This window comes from Netta rufina (genome assembly GCF_964035555.1).
Source record: "Netta rufina genome assembly, chromosome: 21".
Classification (NCBI taxonomy): domain Eukaryota; kingdom Metazoa; phylum Chordata; class Aves; order Anseriformes; family Anatidae; genus Netta; species Netta rufina.
The window spans coordinates 8,281,915-8,298,338 of NC_140145.1; the positions used below are offsets into that span (position 1 = coordinate 8,281,915).

General features: G+C 42.7%; 1 protein-coding gene across 2 annotated transcripts; it reads left to right on the forward strand.

Annotated features, from left to right (window-relative positions):
* The first annotated feature begins 1,960 nt into the window (after positions 1-1,960).
* LOC311217387 (transient receptor potential cation channel subfamily V member 2-like) lies at positions 1,961-13,391 on the forward strand. 2 transcript variants are annotated; one of them, XM_084299403.1, is made up of 17 exons: positions 1,961-2,266; positions 2,536-2,648; positions 3,571-3,867; positions 4,534-4,667; positions 4,993-5,145; positions 5,864-6,004; positions 6,456-6,754; positions 7,198-7,374; positions 7,844-8,002; positions 8,131-8,226; positions 8,748-8,818; positions 9,526-9,691; positions 10,443-10,509; positions 10,604-10,911; positions 11,325-11,443; positions 12,188-12,282; positions 12,865-13,391. In XM_084299403.1, the coding sequence occupies exons 3-17, from the start codon at positions 3,626-3,628 to the stop codon at positions 12,993-12,995; spliced, it is 2,358 nt and encodes a 785-aa protein (XP_084155529.1). In that variant the 5' UTR covers positions 1,961-2,266; positions 2,536-2,648; positions 3,571-3,625; the 3' UTR covers positions 12,996-13,391. The 2 variants fall into 2 exon arrangements, with proteins under 2 accessions (XP_084155529.1, XP_084155530.1); XM_084299404.1 differs by having other exon boundaries at positions 12,820-13,006.
* Positions 13,392-16,424: the final 3,033 nt, after the last annotated feature.

A 16,424-nucleotide genomic window follows, 5' to 3' on the forward strand; every position in this document is an offset into this window, starting at 1 on the left:
TGACAAGTATGCATCGGGGCAGACCTTGCGGTTTTTGTGCCTCGGTTCTCCCTCCTCTGAAATGGAAATGGGAGTGTTTACCATGGTGTCCTCCCTGTGAAAGCGTGTGCGCATGTGTGCACGCATACCAAGGTTTCTGTGTTCTCCCAGCAGCTCCATGTTTCTGTTTTGCTGCATTGACCTCTCAGCTGGCAGTGACTCCTTTCCCAGCAAGCTGCACATTCCCCTTCCTCTGTGTAAGCTATTAAAACCAGATGCGCAGAAAGAAGTCTGTTATGATGCACTTTTGTGGGCTGAGTTCGTTCCTTAGTTAGAATGGTGAGCTGACTCTCATGAAAGCTGGGGGAAAAGCCCAAGAGGATTGAAATCCATTAAGTCTGAGCCAAACTCCCAGGCCTGATTCTATGTCTGGTACCTAAGTAAATTAAGTGCAACAGGGCCACATTCCAGGAGACCCCACACCCTCCTGCAGTCCTGTCAAAAGAGAATTGCTTTGGGTTCTGTTTGGGCTTGTGGCAGCTTTGGAAGGAGAAATCCATAGCCAGAGTTCAGCATGTTATGATGTGGCACATATGTTCTCAATGGTTTGGGATCAAGTGTTGACTAAGCTTTGAAACTTCCTGTGGGATGTGCCCCTGTTATCAAGCTATCGATTAAAAGAGCTCGGTACCATTCTGTTAGTTAATGAGATTTTCTAGGTGAGCTCTAAATCACATACATGGCTTTGTAAACCACCAGTCCTCTACAGAGTATGGGTGAGAATCACTCCTCAGCCGTTTCGTTCTGGGGAAGGCCACAGAAGGTGCTGAATGTCATCCTGCACTGATGCTGCTGGAAATAATGATCATATTGTTTTTTCGTCTCACTTCTGTTAAAAGTAGGACAAAAAGAGCCAAGACACTTCATGTGGCCTCAGGTTTTCTGTGCCCAGAGGTCCTGTATAGGGAGTGATAAGTGAAAGGGTGCTATTGTGCATGCATGGTCTCAACTACGACCAGTTGTACATCCGTTTTCCCAGAAGCAGCCTCTCCAAAACTTCCCTTCCTTTGGAGAACCAGCACATTAAGAAGTGGGCACCAGTGGCAAATTAAGTAACCAGTAGCCGAAGTGTTTAGGAAGTGGGGCGTGCTTCTTGAAGTCTCTTGTCCTTGTGATGAGCAGCTGATGCTTAGGCTAACATCCTGGCTAGTTTGTCTGCCATTGTTTTTCTTTGCCTCGTAACTGTGGTGTGTGAAGCTGTGTGAGAACTGACTTCCCACGGAAACAGTTGACTTCACATGTTTCTTTGCATTCTTGCCCTGGGGCTGAGGGTCTTGTGACAAACCTCACAGCTAAACCACAGCCTCTAGAGCTGTCAGGGTCCAGTCAGCCTCCTGCCTTGAGATCTAAATGGGCTGTTGTTGAAAGCCACAAGATGTCGCCTCTCTGTGTGTGCAGGCAGGGGTTAAGCATTATGAATTTGCAATAGCCAGCCAGCTTTCCCATATAAGAGCACCGCACTCATTGGCTCTCTCTTTTACTGAGAAATCTATCTAGTCATTTCCTGTGCAAGCCCTTCTTCACTTTGCAAAAAGCTATACAGTTGAGTAAATAATAACAGTCAGCGGTTATTTCTTCTCACAGGCAGCCTGGATTCTCTCATGGACCACCACCAACCAGAAGTTCAATGCTGCACCATCAAAAGAATGCTAATATGAGCATGGTCTTCTCTGCAGAAGAAGAGGGCTCTCACCCATGGATGTAAATAATTTGGGGTCTGCTTTCATGCTTATTAACACTTACTTGACTTGGTTTCTACGAAGAGATTATTTAACCTCTGAAGGATCGGTTGGGATCCCCCGTCAGATCAGTTCTTGGGTGGAGCTTGCAGCAACTTGGGGTAAGTGCTGTGCTCTTCCGCTTTTGACAGCAGGGCTTTTTTTGTGCTGCACTACTCAAAATGGCTTGGTAAAGTCGCAGAAGGAAACAACTCAGCTCTTGAGTAGAGAAGTGAAAGTTGAGCTGACAGAGTGAGCTGTCTGTTTCCTAGGAAAACACAAAGTGGATGTATATATTTCAGGGTCTTTTTTTTTCAAGAACCATCTTGCTCTTGCTTTTAAACCAGACATTCTGTCTGTAAAAGACTGACAATAAATAACTCTCTTGAGCGCTGTGGAGAAATGGAAACTGCAGCTGAGAAATGATTTGGGGGAAAGGAAGACAGAAAACCACAAGCAAACTATTATGGAAGTACAAATAGCCCTCTGAAGGATTGACGAACGTACCAGTAAGTGTTTTGGGGGAGAAAATAAGACTGAAACGGGATTGTAGGGTGTATGCTTGTGTGTACAGAGGAATGTTTGTCATTAGAGTACAGACTAAACTGAATGGCTGACTTATAACGGTTCGTCATGGAATCAGCCCTTGGATTTCTTGCTGTGAGCTGCATAAAGATGTTTTGTTGCTGTTTTCTGCCTAAAGCTAACTATGCTTCCCTGCATCCTAATCTAAGCCAGAATGCTTATGCTGTGTCCGTTTACCTCTTTGCTGGTATAGGCTATGGAGTCTGGCTGTAGTCCCAGCAAGGGAGATTTCTCTTCAGAGAAAATCTGTTAACCATTTGGAGGGAGTACATGTGAATAAGACGGAGTTATTAAGCTCTGGTTCAGGTTGGTAATTGTGGATGTTTCCTTGCTGCCTCATGAACTGTGTGAACATTCTGTCATATCCTGACTGCAGATAGCTTGAGTTGGGTGTGGATCTGAGATGTATCCAGATAAATATGAGGAGATGTTTCAAAAGGGTAAAAATGGAGTTCAGGCCATATTAGACGAGACAAGTGGGCTGGCTGGGTGCTCTGATGAATACTGAGGTGCTCTGTACAGCAGATCTGGGTCCAGTTTTGCTCTAGTGGGTGCTGAGCTGTGTTTAGGCTCCAAATGTCCATGCAGCACCTGTGGTGTGTATACTCCTGTGCTGTGGAGCTGAAAGTTCAAACCCACACTCACAGGGATAGCCAACACCACGAAGATCTCTCACATTTTGCTCCAGGTTGCAGTGTAAAAATACATGAGAGGAACATAATTTGTGCATGTTTCCCCTGTCAAAATACTGCAGTTTATTACCAGCAGAAAACATGAACAAACTTAGTACTCTGTTGCAAAGAAAGCCTATGGTTAGTCTTATCTTTTTAGCCATTTGGTGACTGGCCTGCATTGGCTGCACTGAGACAAGAACAACGATCATGGTCTCCTAAAGATCCACTCTCCTTGCCTTTTATGTAAGGAACCTGTGCTGTTGCCAACAGGTGAGGTAATCTCACAAAGGGGGTTCAGATGTTCTGCAGATGAATAGCCTGTATTTCGTGTACTGCTTTTGGACTGCTACTTCAGGGGTACCCCGTTTAAGACCTTGATCCTTTACTCAAATACTCCCAATTGTGCAGAGTTTTACTGAATATCTCTCTCAAGAGACACGTAGTCAATTGTAGGAACACTGGATGTGGAAACATGGTTTTCTGTATGTCTGTGCCACACAGTACACATTCTATGTTTGTGAACAAATTGTGTAAATTCTCCCACTCCCTTACAGGTTTAGTCTCCCTGTGGGGAACGTCTGGTGATCTGCAAGACCATCTCTGCTAGAAATGGATAACTTCACAAATGGGCAGCCAGGCCCGGGTCAGCGGAACAGACTGATGGGATTGCTAGAAACAGATGACAGTATCCCTGAAGATAAACCTACATCAAGTAAAAAGGAAGAAAGATCAGGGCTACATGGAAAGAAAGGAGAGCCACAGCCCCTGGAGACACCTTATCAGAAGGAAAGCAGTGACTTCCCTCCTAAAGTCATGATTAATCTGAACTATCGGCCTGGACTTGTCAGCAAGTGAGTGACTGTTGGTTATTTCACAAGGGTGGGATCCCTGTTGATCTGTACTGACCTGTGCTGATATAATACATCCTGTCCCTTGCCAATAAGCTTTACCAAAGTTGAAAGTAAAAATGCCAATTCAGGAATATTATGGGCGTCTTGTGGGAGGTAGTAAAAGGTAGAAGGGAACATATTAGCCTTTTCCCTCTGCACCTGGAAGGTAAGTGTATGGTGTGTGTTGTGTATTTGGGGTTTATCTGAACCAAATAGCACCAAGTAAGCTAAGTTGAGTGTAAGAGCAACTTAGCATGGAGCCCTATACAACTGAACTGTTCTTGTTGAGGAGGGATATAAACTAGCTAGCTTATAGAGAGCTTCACACCCTGTGATGGGACTGATTCTGATCCTGTAGCTATCTTGAGCCTCTTTTTCTGTGCTCTGGATATGTTCCAGGGTTGCACATCAGACTGGATCTGGGACGAGCTCCAGCTGATGGAAACAGCAATCACTTAAAAGCATTGTGGGAAATAACTGTCTCTATTTTTCCTTTAACTCAAAAATAAAATAGTTGTTTTTCTGTCAAACCCTTTTGCCTCCCTCCTTTCTTATACCAGCCCTCTAAAACTTGTTGCTTGTATTATGCTCTCCAGAATTTATTAACACTTTGCATTTCTCCTGCAGCCAGAAGGACCCCAATCGCTTTGACAGAGACAGGCTGTTCAGCGCAGTCTCCAGGGGCAGCCCCGAGGCACTGAATGGCTTACTTGAGTATTTGAGGAGGACCTCAAAATTTCTCACCAATTCTGAATACACAGGTAGATTCCTACTCAGTACTTCATAAACTGGGTGAGCAGAGGTAGCACTTGTTAATGTACAAGTGGGAAGCAGGGCAATCTGCTCTTGTCTTTTTACTTTCTCCAGCTTTCTGTCTATTCTTTTATTCCCTTAATGTCCATCTGAGGTTGGAGAATGCCATTAATTAAATAGTTCCTACAGCTGTACTGCAGACTGAAAATACTGAGGCCCTTAAAGTAACTATTGTGTTTGCTCCTGCAGTGACAGTTAAGTCCAGGGCACGCTGAATCAGGTAATATAGGTGTGTGTGAAGCACATCCATAAACTGCTTTTTTGTCCTGCTAGATGCAAAGACTGGGAAGACCTGCTTAATGAAAGCCCTGCTGAATTTAAAAAATGGAAAAAATGACACAATCCCACTGTTGCTGGAAATAGACCAAAAGACACAGAATCCCAGGCCACTCGTCAATGTGGCATGCTCTGACTGCTACTACAGAGGTAAGGTTTTGCTGATGCTGTGTCAGATGAGTCTCCCCATCAGGCAGGTGAGGTGTGCAGGTACAACAAAAAGAAAGGGAACTGGTGTTTATGTGCACTGCCATTCCAGAGTTCTGGTGCAATTACGGTAACAGCCTGCTCACCCTTTTTTAGATCTGATTTCTGGTTCTGTTACTGTCCTTTTCAGCCTTGAATTATACACTTCATTTCTACAAGTTTGTTTTTAGTCTATAAAACAAAAATGATACTTGTTTAATGAACCCACAAATATGAGAGAATTTGCTTAAGAAATAGGAAAGCTTAGAATGCATTTCTAAAAGTGAAAAAGGAATACTGTATAGCTGTTAACGAATGAGTTCTGCTTGCTAGGTTATCCTTTTAATAGCAGATATGCAACGTAGTCATGTACATGTATGGTTGTCTTTATCCTCCTCTCCTAGCTCTTTGGAATTTTAGTACCAGACAGGGGGAATTGTCTGGTTTTGCACTGAATTCCTGATAGTCTTGGGGCTTGTTTTCTAGCTCATTGTTCGCAGTGTGCTTTTCCAATAAAGTTGTTGAAAGTTATCAGTAGTCACCCACCCCCTGCCCAGCACTAAGACTGTAGGATTGCTGTGCAGAACATAAAGCAGCTGTGGAAACAGTGTTTTACTGAAGAGTCCTTTGCCTGTTCCCTTGGGTATTGGCAATGAGTTACAGGTTTTGCTTGTTTCCGTAGGCCAGACAGCACTCCATATTGCAATAGAGAAAAGGAGCCTGGACTTAGTGAAACTTCTGGTAGAGAATGGAGCTGACGTCCATGCCAGAGCCCATGGCGAATTCTTCAGGAAGAAGAAAGAGGGAGTTTGCTTTTATTTTGGTGAGTCAGTGTGGAACACATTCCTTTGTTTTTTTAATGCCTTATTCAATGACACTAGTTCTAGCTGGGTTTGAATTACCATCTTCACTGTCCTGTAATCAAGGAGCTCTTCTCTTATTTGAATGGCTGGACTTCACAGACCAAGGTGTCCAATGAGCACTTGACATCATTTTTGGTTTTATGTATTTAACCCCATCCAAGGGGCTTCACGCAGAGACAAATGTAAGGTTAGTGCAGTCAAATTAAGTGTCTAGAAAAATGCTCCCAAAAATAAGGAGTAACTGTTTACTGTAGAATCCTTACTGAATCTAGAGACACTGGAAAATAATTTGTTCTGTGGTCCAGTGGTAAAACTGCAGGCTATATTTTCCCAGAATTGCTTTTTTATTGCTTAAAATTTGTTTTTTTGTCATTCCTGCTTCCCCTCTAACTACTGTCCTAATCTCTTCAGGTGAACTTCCCCTCTCCTTGGCTGCTTGTACCAACCAGCTTGAGGTGGTGGAATATCTTCTAAACAACCCTCACCAAAAAGCCAGGATCCAGGAGCAAGACACACAGGGCAATACAGTCCTGCATGCCCTGGTGATGATTGCAGATGACACTGAGGAGAACACCAAGTTTGTGAGCACAGTATACGTTGAGATCTTGAAGGCAGGTGTGAAGCTTGACCCAACATGGAAACTGGAAGAGATAGTGAATTATGACGGATTAAATCCTCTACAGCTTGCTGCCAAGACAGGCAAAGTGGAGGTAAAGATGAGTAAAGGGAATTCCTGGGATTGCTGAGAAACAAGGGTGACTGCAGCATACATCCTCAGCCTAGCAGTGGGGTTGATGTAGAAGTATCTTGTACCCAACCTGTAGTAAAGCTGCTGATAGTGGCAGTGCCACAGGAGACACAAAAGAGGCCTCATCCTGTCTGCCCCAGTCAGTGTCCTGCTGAGCCCCAGCTGGCTGCTGCTGCTGTGTCCCAGTCAAGGTAGCCGGTCTGGTCTGAAATTGGTTCTGCTCCTGGAAGAGCTGATACAACATGTAGTTATGTTGCCTGCTTTTAGCCAGTCTGGTGTTTGAATACAACAAAGTATGCAATGCAGAAGGCAAGACATTGTTTGAAGGTGATTTGTGTATGCTTGGGTCAGTCTGTATCTTCCTCAAATACACGTTTTTCTGGTATGAGTCTGGTTTCTCTTCAGATCTTCAAACACATCATCCAACGAGAGATCAAAGACCCAGTGTACAGGCACCTGTCACGCAAGTTCACCGAATGGACATATGGGCCCATCCACGTCTCCCTCTATGACTTGTCCTCTCTAGACAGCTTTGAGGAAAACTCTGTGCTGGAGATTCTGGCATACAGCAGTGACACGCCAGTGAGTGCTTTTTACTAAAAGTTGAAGACAGCAATGTTTTTTCCTACCTTTTTATATTGTTGTTTTTTAATCATGCAAATTTCAAGTTAATGCGATCTTTTATACGATTGTTTCTCTGGAAAATAAATGCATGGTGAAGTATTTGCATACATTACTATTTGTAATTTGCTTAGAATGACTTGGATAATCTATAAAATGAGAGGTGTTTTTGATCCTTTGGTTGTCCTAAGCTGAGGTTTGTTCAAATACCATGGTGAAGCCAAGCAGAATTAAATTCCTATGGGATGGTTAATTTTTTTCATACTGAAAGGCCTGATTGAATAAACTCTTAGAGATTCCATAATTGCAGCCACTGAACTCTAACTCTGAAAAAGACAATCCTCTGGTGAATTTGCATTCCTGTTGACACATAGATATATTTATTGTTGTTGGTGGTGTTTTTCTGGTTTGATTTTTTTTTTCTTCATAGAATCGGTACAAGATGGTGGTTTTGGAGCCACTGAACAAATTGCTTCAGCAAAAGTGGGAAACATTTGCTTCCAAGAGATTCTACTTCAGTTTTATCTCATACTTGTCATTCATGATCATATTTACAGCCATTGCCTACTATCAGCCCTTACGGGTAAAGGTAAGCCCGGTGTTCTTTTATCTAGCAAGGCCTGAATGGATGGAGATGTGTTTTAAAAGGCTTGGGGTGGTTATCACCACTACTGCTGTCCGTCTTCAGTATTATTTTTTTCTTTTCTTTTCTTGCAGCCTTCATTTCCAGTGGAGTTCACAGCCGGAGGCTTCCTGTGGGTCTCTGGACTGATCATTATCTTGCTAGGAGGCATTTATCTAATTTTTGCTCAGGTATTGGCATCTCTCATCTAGTTGCACTGCATGAAAGGAAACACAAAACAAAACATTACTGACATAAAGGCAACAGATTTGGTTCTCCTGACATTAGGACGTGTGAGTGGGTGGCAGGAGAGAATCCTGCTCTGAGACACAGTATCAGTGTGATCTGGCAATGACAGGGTGGCATAAGCCAGGTTCCTGCAGAAGAGGAAGAATAGGCTCACAACAGTAAATAATTAGGAGGGGGTTTTGTGATTTATGATACTAAAATGCATGCTTAGCATTTAGTGCTATTAATGCTTTTGATAAAGCTATAGAGCTGAGTTGTTTGTTCTTGATCTTTGATAAATTATGGCCTTGTTTTCATCTTGGAAGAGTGACTAGCTGAAATTTGGGATCTTGAAAATGAAAGCTTGAGGAGAAGCTTATGGAGCAAACCTCTCTCCTGTGCAATAGGCTATGCCAGGCAGCAATCAGCCTCGAACGTGCTCTGTTGTTCTAATGAATGGCTACCATTGATTTTTCTCTCTTAGAGTCTGTACCTGCGGAGGAGACGCCAGTCCCTGAAGACTATGTGTTCTGACAGCTGTATTGAGATCTTGATGTATGTCTCTTGAGGTTTTTAGTGCAATGAAAGCACGGGTGAAATTGGTTCTCTGCTGTGTGCAGCTAAGTTGCCCTAACATTACTAGAGAGATGGTGAGCAGGAAAGATTGATTCTCTGCCACTGTCTCCTCTTTCCATCCCTACCCTGCTTGTTTTTCCTACCTGCTGCATCTTGTTGTAACCCTTTGTTGTAATGGACTTTGCTGGATAGGGTTTGTCTTTGGATTTGGTCAGAACATAGTAAAGGCCAGGTCTTCAATTATTTGACAGTTAAAAAAAATTACTTGCTGAAAAAGAACTCAAGTTTTTAATCACACAGCCTCTGTGGCTCAGATTTTGTCAAACGGGGATAATTTCTCATTTTCCTGAAGAGAAATGTTCAGACGCATGTGTTTGCATGTATATGTGCATGTATTCATACGTGAAAATGCTTTTGCATTTCATATTAGTTGCATTTGTTATAGCAAACAGTTAAGAGTTTCCACACAGTGAGATTAACCAGTTCATAACAAAACTGCAACAGCGTATGGGTTTGGTTATAACAGGATTTGCTTATATAAACTATGAGTCTGATTAGCTGTGACTTTATATACTCCACGTAGCCTGGAAAAATGTGTTTGCTTTTCCCTGCATAACAGAACAGATCTGCAAGTGGGCCTTTTTGTTGAAGTAAGTCAGTTTGTCACTCATCATATTTCTCTCCAGCTTCATCCAGGCTTTCTCCTTGCTGTTGTCAGCAGTCCTGTACGGTGCAAGCTCAGAAAACTACGTGGCAGTGATGGTGTTCTCCCTGCTTTTGGGATGGGTGAACATGCTGTATTACACTCGGGGCTTTCAGCGCACCGGGATTTACAGTGTCATGATACAGAAGGTCAGTACTTGGAAGAAACTTAGTGTGAAAAACTTTTAGGTGTGGGGAACTAATAGAAGTCCTTCAATTATGTTTATTCTCTTATGACCATGAAAACCATAATAGAATTGATGTATTGAGCCTGGAAATAAAGAAGTTGCAGAAGGAGATTAGATCGATTTCTTCAAGGAAGCGTAATGGTGGAAACCATTAGTTTGATTATCTTTAATTATAGCAAGTTAGAGCAGCTGACACTTGTTGGTCAGAAAGCAACTCAAAACTAACAGTCAAAGTCAGCATGAGTTCCCTGGAACTGTTATGCTTGGGCTGAGAAGTGTTTTCAGATCCATATGGGAGTCTGGGATTAGAAAGGCAAGGTAGAAATGAGGTGCCAGAGAAGGATTCTAATCACCACTTGTGTGAAACCCAATGGAAATAGAAAAGAAAGAGCCATGTGCGTTGAAGTGATTTGGAAACGGCCATACTGGGGAAATGACAGAATTATTTATTAGTTTCAAAGAGCCTATTCATACAAATATAGAAACAAATATGTTCTTGTAGTGCTCTCAGGTTAAGTTCTCAAAACTGTAACTTCCATGAGGAAGTACCTTAACATGCACTAGTAGTTTCTTAAACTGGATAAAGGCATTTTCTGCTTGCTTTTTGTGTTGGCATTGTTACAGGGGTTTGTTTTATGACTTGTGAGAACAGGAGATACTCTTGGTGATTTCATGTGAGATAAAGAATGGCGTTTCCTTCTGATTTATTTCAGACTATCCTGAGAGATCTGCTGCGTTTCCTCTTGGTTTATATGATCTTCCTCTTTGGCTTTGCTGCAGGTAGCAACTTAAATCAACATCATGTTATAGGCTGGGCTGCAAGAAGTAATGTTTTTCTAAGGAGGATTCTTTCTTTTTTCTATTTTTCTCATAGCTCTGGTTACCCTGATGGGGGATGCTCCTGCACTGTCTCAGAACAAGTCTGTTGCTCAGATGGAGAATGCTGGAAGCCATGCTATGTACGGGGGGCTGCTCAGCGTCTCCCTGGAGCTCTTCAAGATCACCATTGGGATGGGTGACCTGGATTTCCAGGAACATGCCAGATTCAGATACTTCGTCATGCTTCTGCTGCTGCTTTTCGTGATCCTCACTTATGTTCTTTTGCTCAACATGCTGATTGCGCTCATGAGTGAGACTGTCACTGACATTTCTGGTGATAGCAAAAGCGTCTGGAAGCTGCAGGTGAGAGACAGTGCTGCTCAGCAGTTATGTCATGGTCCCAACTCCTACTCGAGTCTCATAAAATCAGAGATGACAGATGACAGTCCTGAACCTCAGTTGTAAAATTCTCTTTTTTATATAAATTTACACTCAAAGGATAAACCCTAACATCATTTTTAGGTGTATTTAAAGCTTATGCTCTTTGCTTGACTACTAGCCTGTTCAGATCCACATGCATAATTAACATGAGAGAATTGTTTTTTTTTTTTTTTTTTTTTTTGGTCTGATAATGTTAAGCTAAGGAACACTTTGGGATTGAGCTCCAAAGCGATTTTCCAAGTCAAAGTACTTGCTGATTCAGGAAGGTTTAATCAAAATGAGGCTCTGGGCTCTGTATGCCCTGTTTTCTCCCTGACATGGGTTTCTTCTTTCAGAGGGCTATTGCTATTCTGGAAATAGAGAAGGCCTGGTTGTGGCGCCAAGGTGGGAAGAGGAGATCTGGCTGCTTTATGTCAGTGGGCCTCAATAAGAAAGATGAGAGGTGGTGCTTCAGGTAAGCCAGATGTACCAGTACCCCTTGAACTCCATCCTAGTAATGGATTCCCCTGAACCACCCCAGTGAATGTCAGGGGTGACTTGGCAGAGGGACCCAATCACATGTTCCTGGGTGCATGGAAATTGGCTGGTGATTGCAGTGCTGGAAGTTCAAAGGCAAGTCACCACGACGTGTGCTGCCTAACCTGCATCTGTGCAGGTGGTTCTGGTGGCAGGCTGTCTGCAACGAAGCTTTCTTCTCTGCTGCTAGTAAAGCTGTGGTGGGAGGTCTGGAGGCTGGTAGCCCCTTAGCTCAGGAGCATGCAACATGAGAGCAACACGAGGGGGCAGCACTCCTCCCCTCGCACGGGGGCTGGAAGTGCAGATGAACTTTTTTTCCACCCAGCAAAACAAGTGCTAGCACCACTTCTGTAACTTGAGGGCATTATGTGCTGTGAAACGAGTATAGAAAGTGGAATTTAAGATGCTCCTTTGTATTAAGTATATTCCCTGGGAGGAACTGGAGTACCTTAAAACAAGCAAATTACATAGACCAGCATACCACGTGCAGGGAGATAGATACCGACCTCCCAGAGCTTAGACTACAGAAGATCTTTACTCAAGGAAAAGCTCCATGGGTGCCATTGCTACACTAGGATTGTGTTGGCAGGAAGAAGCTGGGTTGGGATGCTGCAGGACAATGAGATCTGGGATGAAATGCTGTGTTCCATGCATCAGTGTCTGTTGCATTTTGTTTCTCCAGAGTAGAGGAAATTAAATGGACAAATTGGGCAAAGGAGGTGGGAGTTCTTAAGGAGGACCCTGGAAACACCAGTGACTCAGAAATAAATCCAGAAGGTAAATCAAATCATTAAGAAAGTTCTTCAGTATCCTTTTGGCTTCTTGCTCAGTGGCTATTCTTTGCATGTTATGTCTTCAGTAATACATTTTAGGCAGGCCAGCAAGAGCTTTTCTTCCCTTTGACTCAGATCAGCAGCCAAAATGCATGTTGCTTTTTGTAAGAAAGGTAAAATATAGGTCCGCTCATACCACAAGTGTTAAAAATCAAAGCTTTTACAACATAAGTCAGGGAACTAACACTGGCAACTTTGACAAATTCTGCCTTAGATCATTGTGTTTGCTTCCCTCCTTATACCTGGGAAGCAGCTCTCTGTGGACAGTTGTTAATTTCACTAGAAATATTTTACTAGGTGGTGGAACTTGGTCAGAATCTCTACTGGAGTTAAACACAGCCTCCTGCTCTTTCAGCAAAAGTTCTTCCTTGATGCTGGTATTCTAGGAATGGGGAGGTTACAGCGCTTAAAGTAATTTATCTGGTATATGTTGGATTTTCCCTAAACCCGCGCTCTTCTAAAAACTGGATCCCTTTGCCAGCTTCCTGCTGACAAAGGGCTGCTGTTTTTATGTCTCCTGCTATAGAGACAAGATCAAGGAAACAGGTGACACAGAAACAACTGAGATCAGCTGTTTCAGAGGAGCAGTCACTACTGCAGCCCCAGCTATCAGCAACTGAGATGATGCCTCTAGAGGGACAAACCAGAAATCTTTAGCGTCTTCAAAGGAGTAGTCTTCCTATAGCAGCTTGAAGAATTGAAGGCATTGCCAGTATTAAAGTGCATTTCACCGAAGACTGTGGTTCAGCCTGTGGCTTTAAGTGTTTTCAAGCACTTTAATTATGAATTTCCTCTGAAGAAGCCATTTTATCTCAACCTTCTCTGCCTGACACTTTCTTATTACTATGTTTAAAGGTGCAAGAGCAAGATCATAGTGGCAGCGGGGAGTGGCCTTTGGGAGGGCAGTGCTTTGTCAGCTGCATAGAAATAATGCTGTTTGCCATAAACAAGTGAAGGATGGAGTTGACCTGCCTAAGAACAGGTTGATTTTTTCTTTTGTCACAAGAGACTGCACTGAAGTGCTTTGGAATAAAAAGTATTTTAGAGGCATAAAGAGTTACCAACGATGTAGCTGGTTTCTGTGCAAAACACTACTGGTGTGAGATGTGAGTGGACAAATACTCTAGCTTCAGTCATCAAGAGCCACACTAAATCTTTGTCTTAATACCTACTAAAAGTCTTTGTCTTAGTGTCCGCAGAGCTGGGTGTTTAGACCACATCTGAGTTCCTGTTTTATGGTATGGTAATGAAAGCATTTGCATGATGTGCACATCACTTAAAAACACAGAAGTGATGTGAATCTTCTGGAACTGTAACCTCATAACGTGAATTTCTGAAACGTGCCCTTAAGAGATTGCTTTGTCTTTGCAGAAAACAGCAGTAGAATTCTGCACATCACTTCTGAGAGAGAGGGGGGCCAAAATGCTTCATGTGGTTAACATTTCCTGTCAGTCTTAGTGGGTTTCTTACCTTGCTGTAAATGGCTACCAGAACTTAATTGTTTCCTATCACTTCATGGTGGGAAACATCTTAAACTCTGAAGAGGAGTAAAAAAAAATGAAACTGTCTCACTTCCAACCTATATTTAAAAATAATGTAGTATTTCTGTAAACTATCAGTATTGCAAGTTTACTTAATTGAAAGTGTTCATCCTTGAATGTATTCTCAGAGCCTCAGCCTCTTCCAAAAAGAAATAGAAGATGTGATCAGTGTGGACTGTTAGGCGTTACCAAATTCCTTGTTATATTTCACCCAGTATTGTGATGACCTCGCTGCCATGCAAATTAACTCTTGTTTTCCCTGCCTCATGCCACATCTGAAACTGTAACAGACTATGTTGCATTGGATGCATGCTTCGTAGAAGGAATGGGTAGTGACAAACCTGAAAACGCTGCAGACTACAAATGCTGGCAGCACCTTTCCTTCAGTAAGATAAACTAAGCAAGTCGAGATCTCCTGTCTCTCATTTCTTCTCTGAGCAAACGAACCTGGGAGGTTTCTCTCTTGGAGACAACCATTTTAATCCTGTTGCTTACTTACACCTACATGACTGGCAGCAAAAGCATTGCTTTTACAATTTATTCCCTGTCACTTCAAACAGATACTTCCCCTGTGCTGGGCAATTCCCTCTGCAGCTTCCCTCTGTTGGGTATCTGAATTGTAACGAACATTTCTCACTCCAGCTTCTGCTGTCTTCTTGCTTTGTAAAACCTTCAGCTGCTTTTTCCATCTATGGCTTTGTCCTAAGTGTTCCCAAGATTTGGCAAGGTGCTCATATTGCACAAAAGGATCATCTGACATGGTAATCTATTGCTGTGCATGGTGCTTTGCTGTAGTAGGGACGCTTTGAGATTCTCAAGAAATGCAGAATCAGATATGCCATCTGTGCTTGGAGTCTTAATACAACAAAAGAGAAATTGGGTTTGTCAGCAGTGGCTTTGGTAGCTGTGGGCTGTGACAGCTTGCTTTCAAGATCACCTGCTTCTTCAAATTTTCCTTGGACCTGCTTCTTTTTAAATCACTTTCTTAAGCTTACTAATATTTTGATCTGCATCAAAAAAATAATAAAAAAATCCTATAATTTGAGTGCTTACTGTGAAACAGGCCCTTGCTAGTCCTTGTGTTTCACAGCCACGCACAGAACACCAGTCCCAGCCCTCTGAAGCTCACACATGAAGGAAGATGAACAGTAGACAGGGACAGGCAGATGCAACAAACAACTACATCAAATTGATCAGAAGGTTTAGCAATGCCCAGACTGTTGTACAGTTATTTGTGTTCATGGAAAAAAAGATTTTTGAGGAGTTCCCTTTCTGCAGTGGGGTCCTCCTATAAAGCTGAGGTAAGTCAGTACTGTTGAGATCAACATCAGTAACCTCCTAGGTTTTTTGTATCCTCAGTCAATGCACAAGGCTTTTCTTTGGTTTCACCATCTAAGCCACTTCCCATTTTGGTCACGTAACAAACAGGTAGGCTGTCTGGGGTTTACTCTGCGGGACGTCTGCTGTTCCTTGGAAGAGGAAGGAATGACAAGCAACTTCGTGGATCTGATGGCCCAACAAGATTCTGGGATCCACTCCTAAGAGATCATAATGTTTTGTCAAGAAACTCTTCAGTCCATTACACAAGAAACTATCAAATGGTGAAGTGTCCTTTCCCTTCTGCTTCTGGTATTTACCTACTCACCTACATGGAACCTGTCTTCAATCCATCCCTATGCTAACTGGGAGGCTTTGCAACATTCTCATTAAAAAAAAAAAAAAAAAAAAATTATTATCAAACCTATGTGAATGAATACCTGCAGTTTCTCTCCTCTCTCCTCTATGTATGAGCCATAAAGGCACTGAAAACCAAGCTATGCCACGGAGAAAAGACACCAGCAGCTCTCATTACCTTCCCTGCAGGGTTATGGATGCTCAAATCCTCCTGTGTGATTTGGTCTAAGTTGCCTGGTATGGTTGGGAGATGAATGCAAGACTGTATTGCTTCCAAACTACTTTTCAGTCACACTTTGCCAGGTCATTGCTTCCTGTGGCCTCTCTACCAAGCTTCAAACATCTCCCACTGCACAGTGATCCATCTCACTGCTTATCTGTGTAATTTTCTTAAAACAAGCTCCATGCCCAGTTTGTATGGTTCCTAACTCCCCATAAGGCTGTTTTCCTCAGGGGTAAGGTTTCAAGCAGTTTTTTCTTGTCACTCAAATGCTGTGCATGTTTTATCGTTGTTCCTTTCCCTGTTTTTTCAAAGCATGCTCTGAGGCTGCAGCCAGTATGAGGAGGTGTATGTATCTGTCTGGCTGATTCCTTCTCTCTTCATCTCTTCATGACCTGACGTGCAACTGAGCATACTTTCCATTGCCTCTGTAGCTGGCTAAAGGAGCCTTTACAATGTGACAAGCAAAAGGGCTAAGACAAAGAACAGATGCTTTATATATTGTCTACATCAGCCACAAAGAGCTATTTCCAAAGCAAGGTGGCTGGCAGATTTCTCAGCTGGGCTGTTCTTGTTATTAGTAATCAGTTTTGTTCTTTGCTCTACTTAAAAAAATATCATTTGTTGCTCTGGGACTAAAAAAAAATAAAT

Coding starts and splice junctions, on each gene's coding strand:
- LOC311217387 (XM_084299403.1), top strand. CDS start 3,626: ATGGATAACTTCACAAATGGGCAGCCAGGCCCGGGTCAGCGGAACAGA. Junction 3,868..4,533: donor CGGCCTGGACTTGTCAGCAA/GTGAGTGACTGT, acceptor TTTCTCCTGCAG/CCAGAAGGACCCCAATCGCT. Junction 10,912..11,324: donor AAAGCGTCTGGAAGCTGCAG/GTGAGAGACAGT, acceptor TTCTTCTTTCAG/AGGGCTATTGCTATTCTGGA.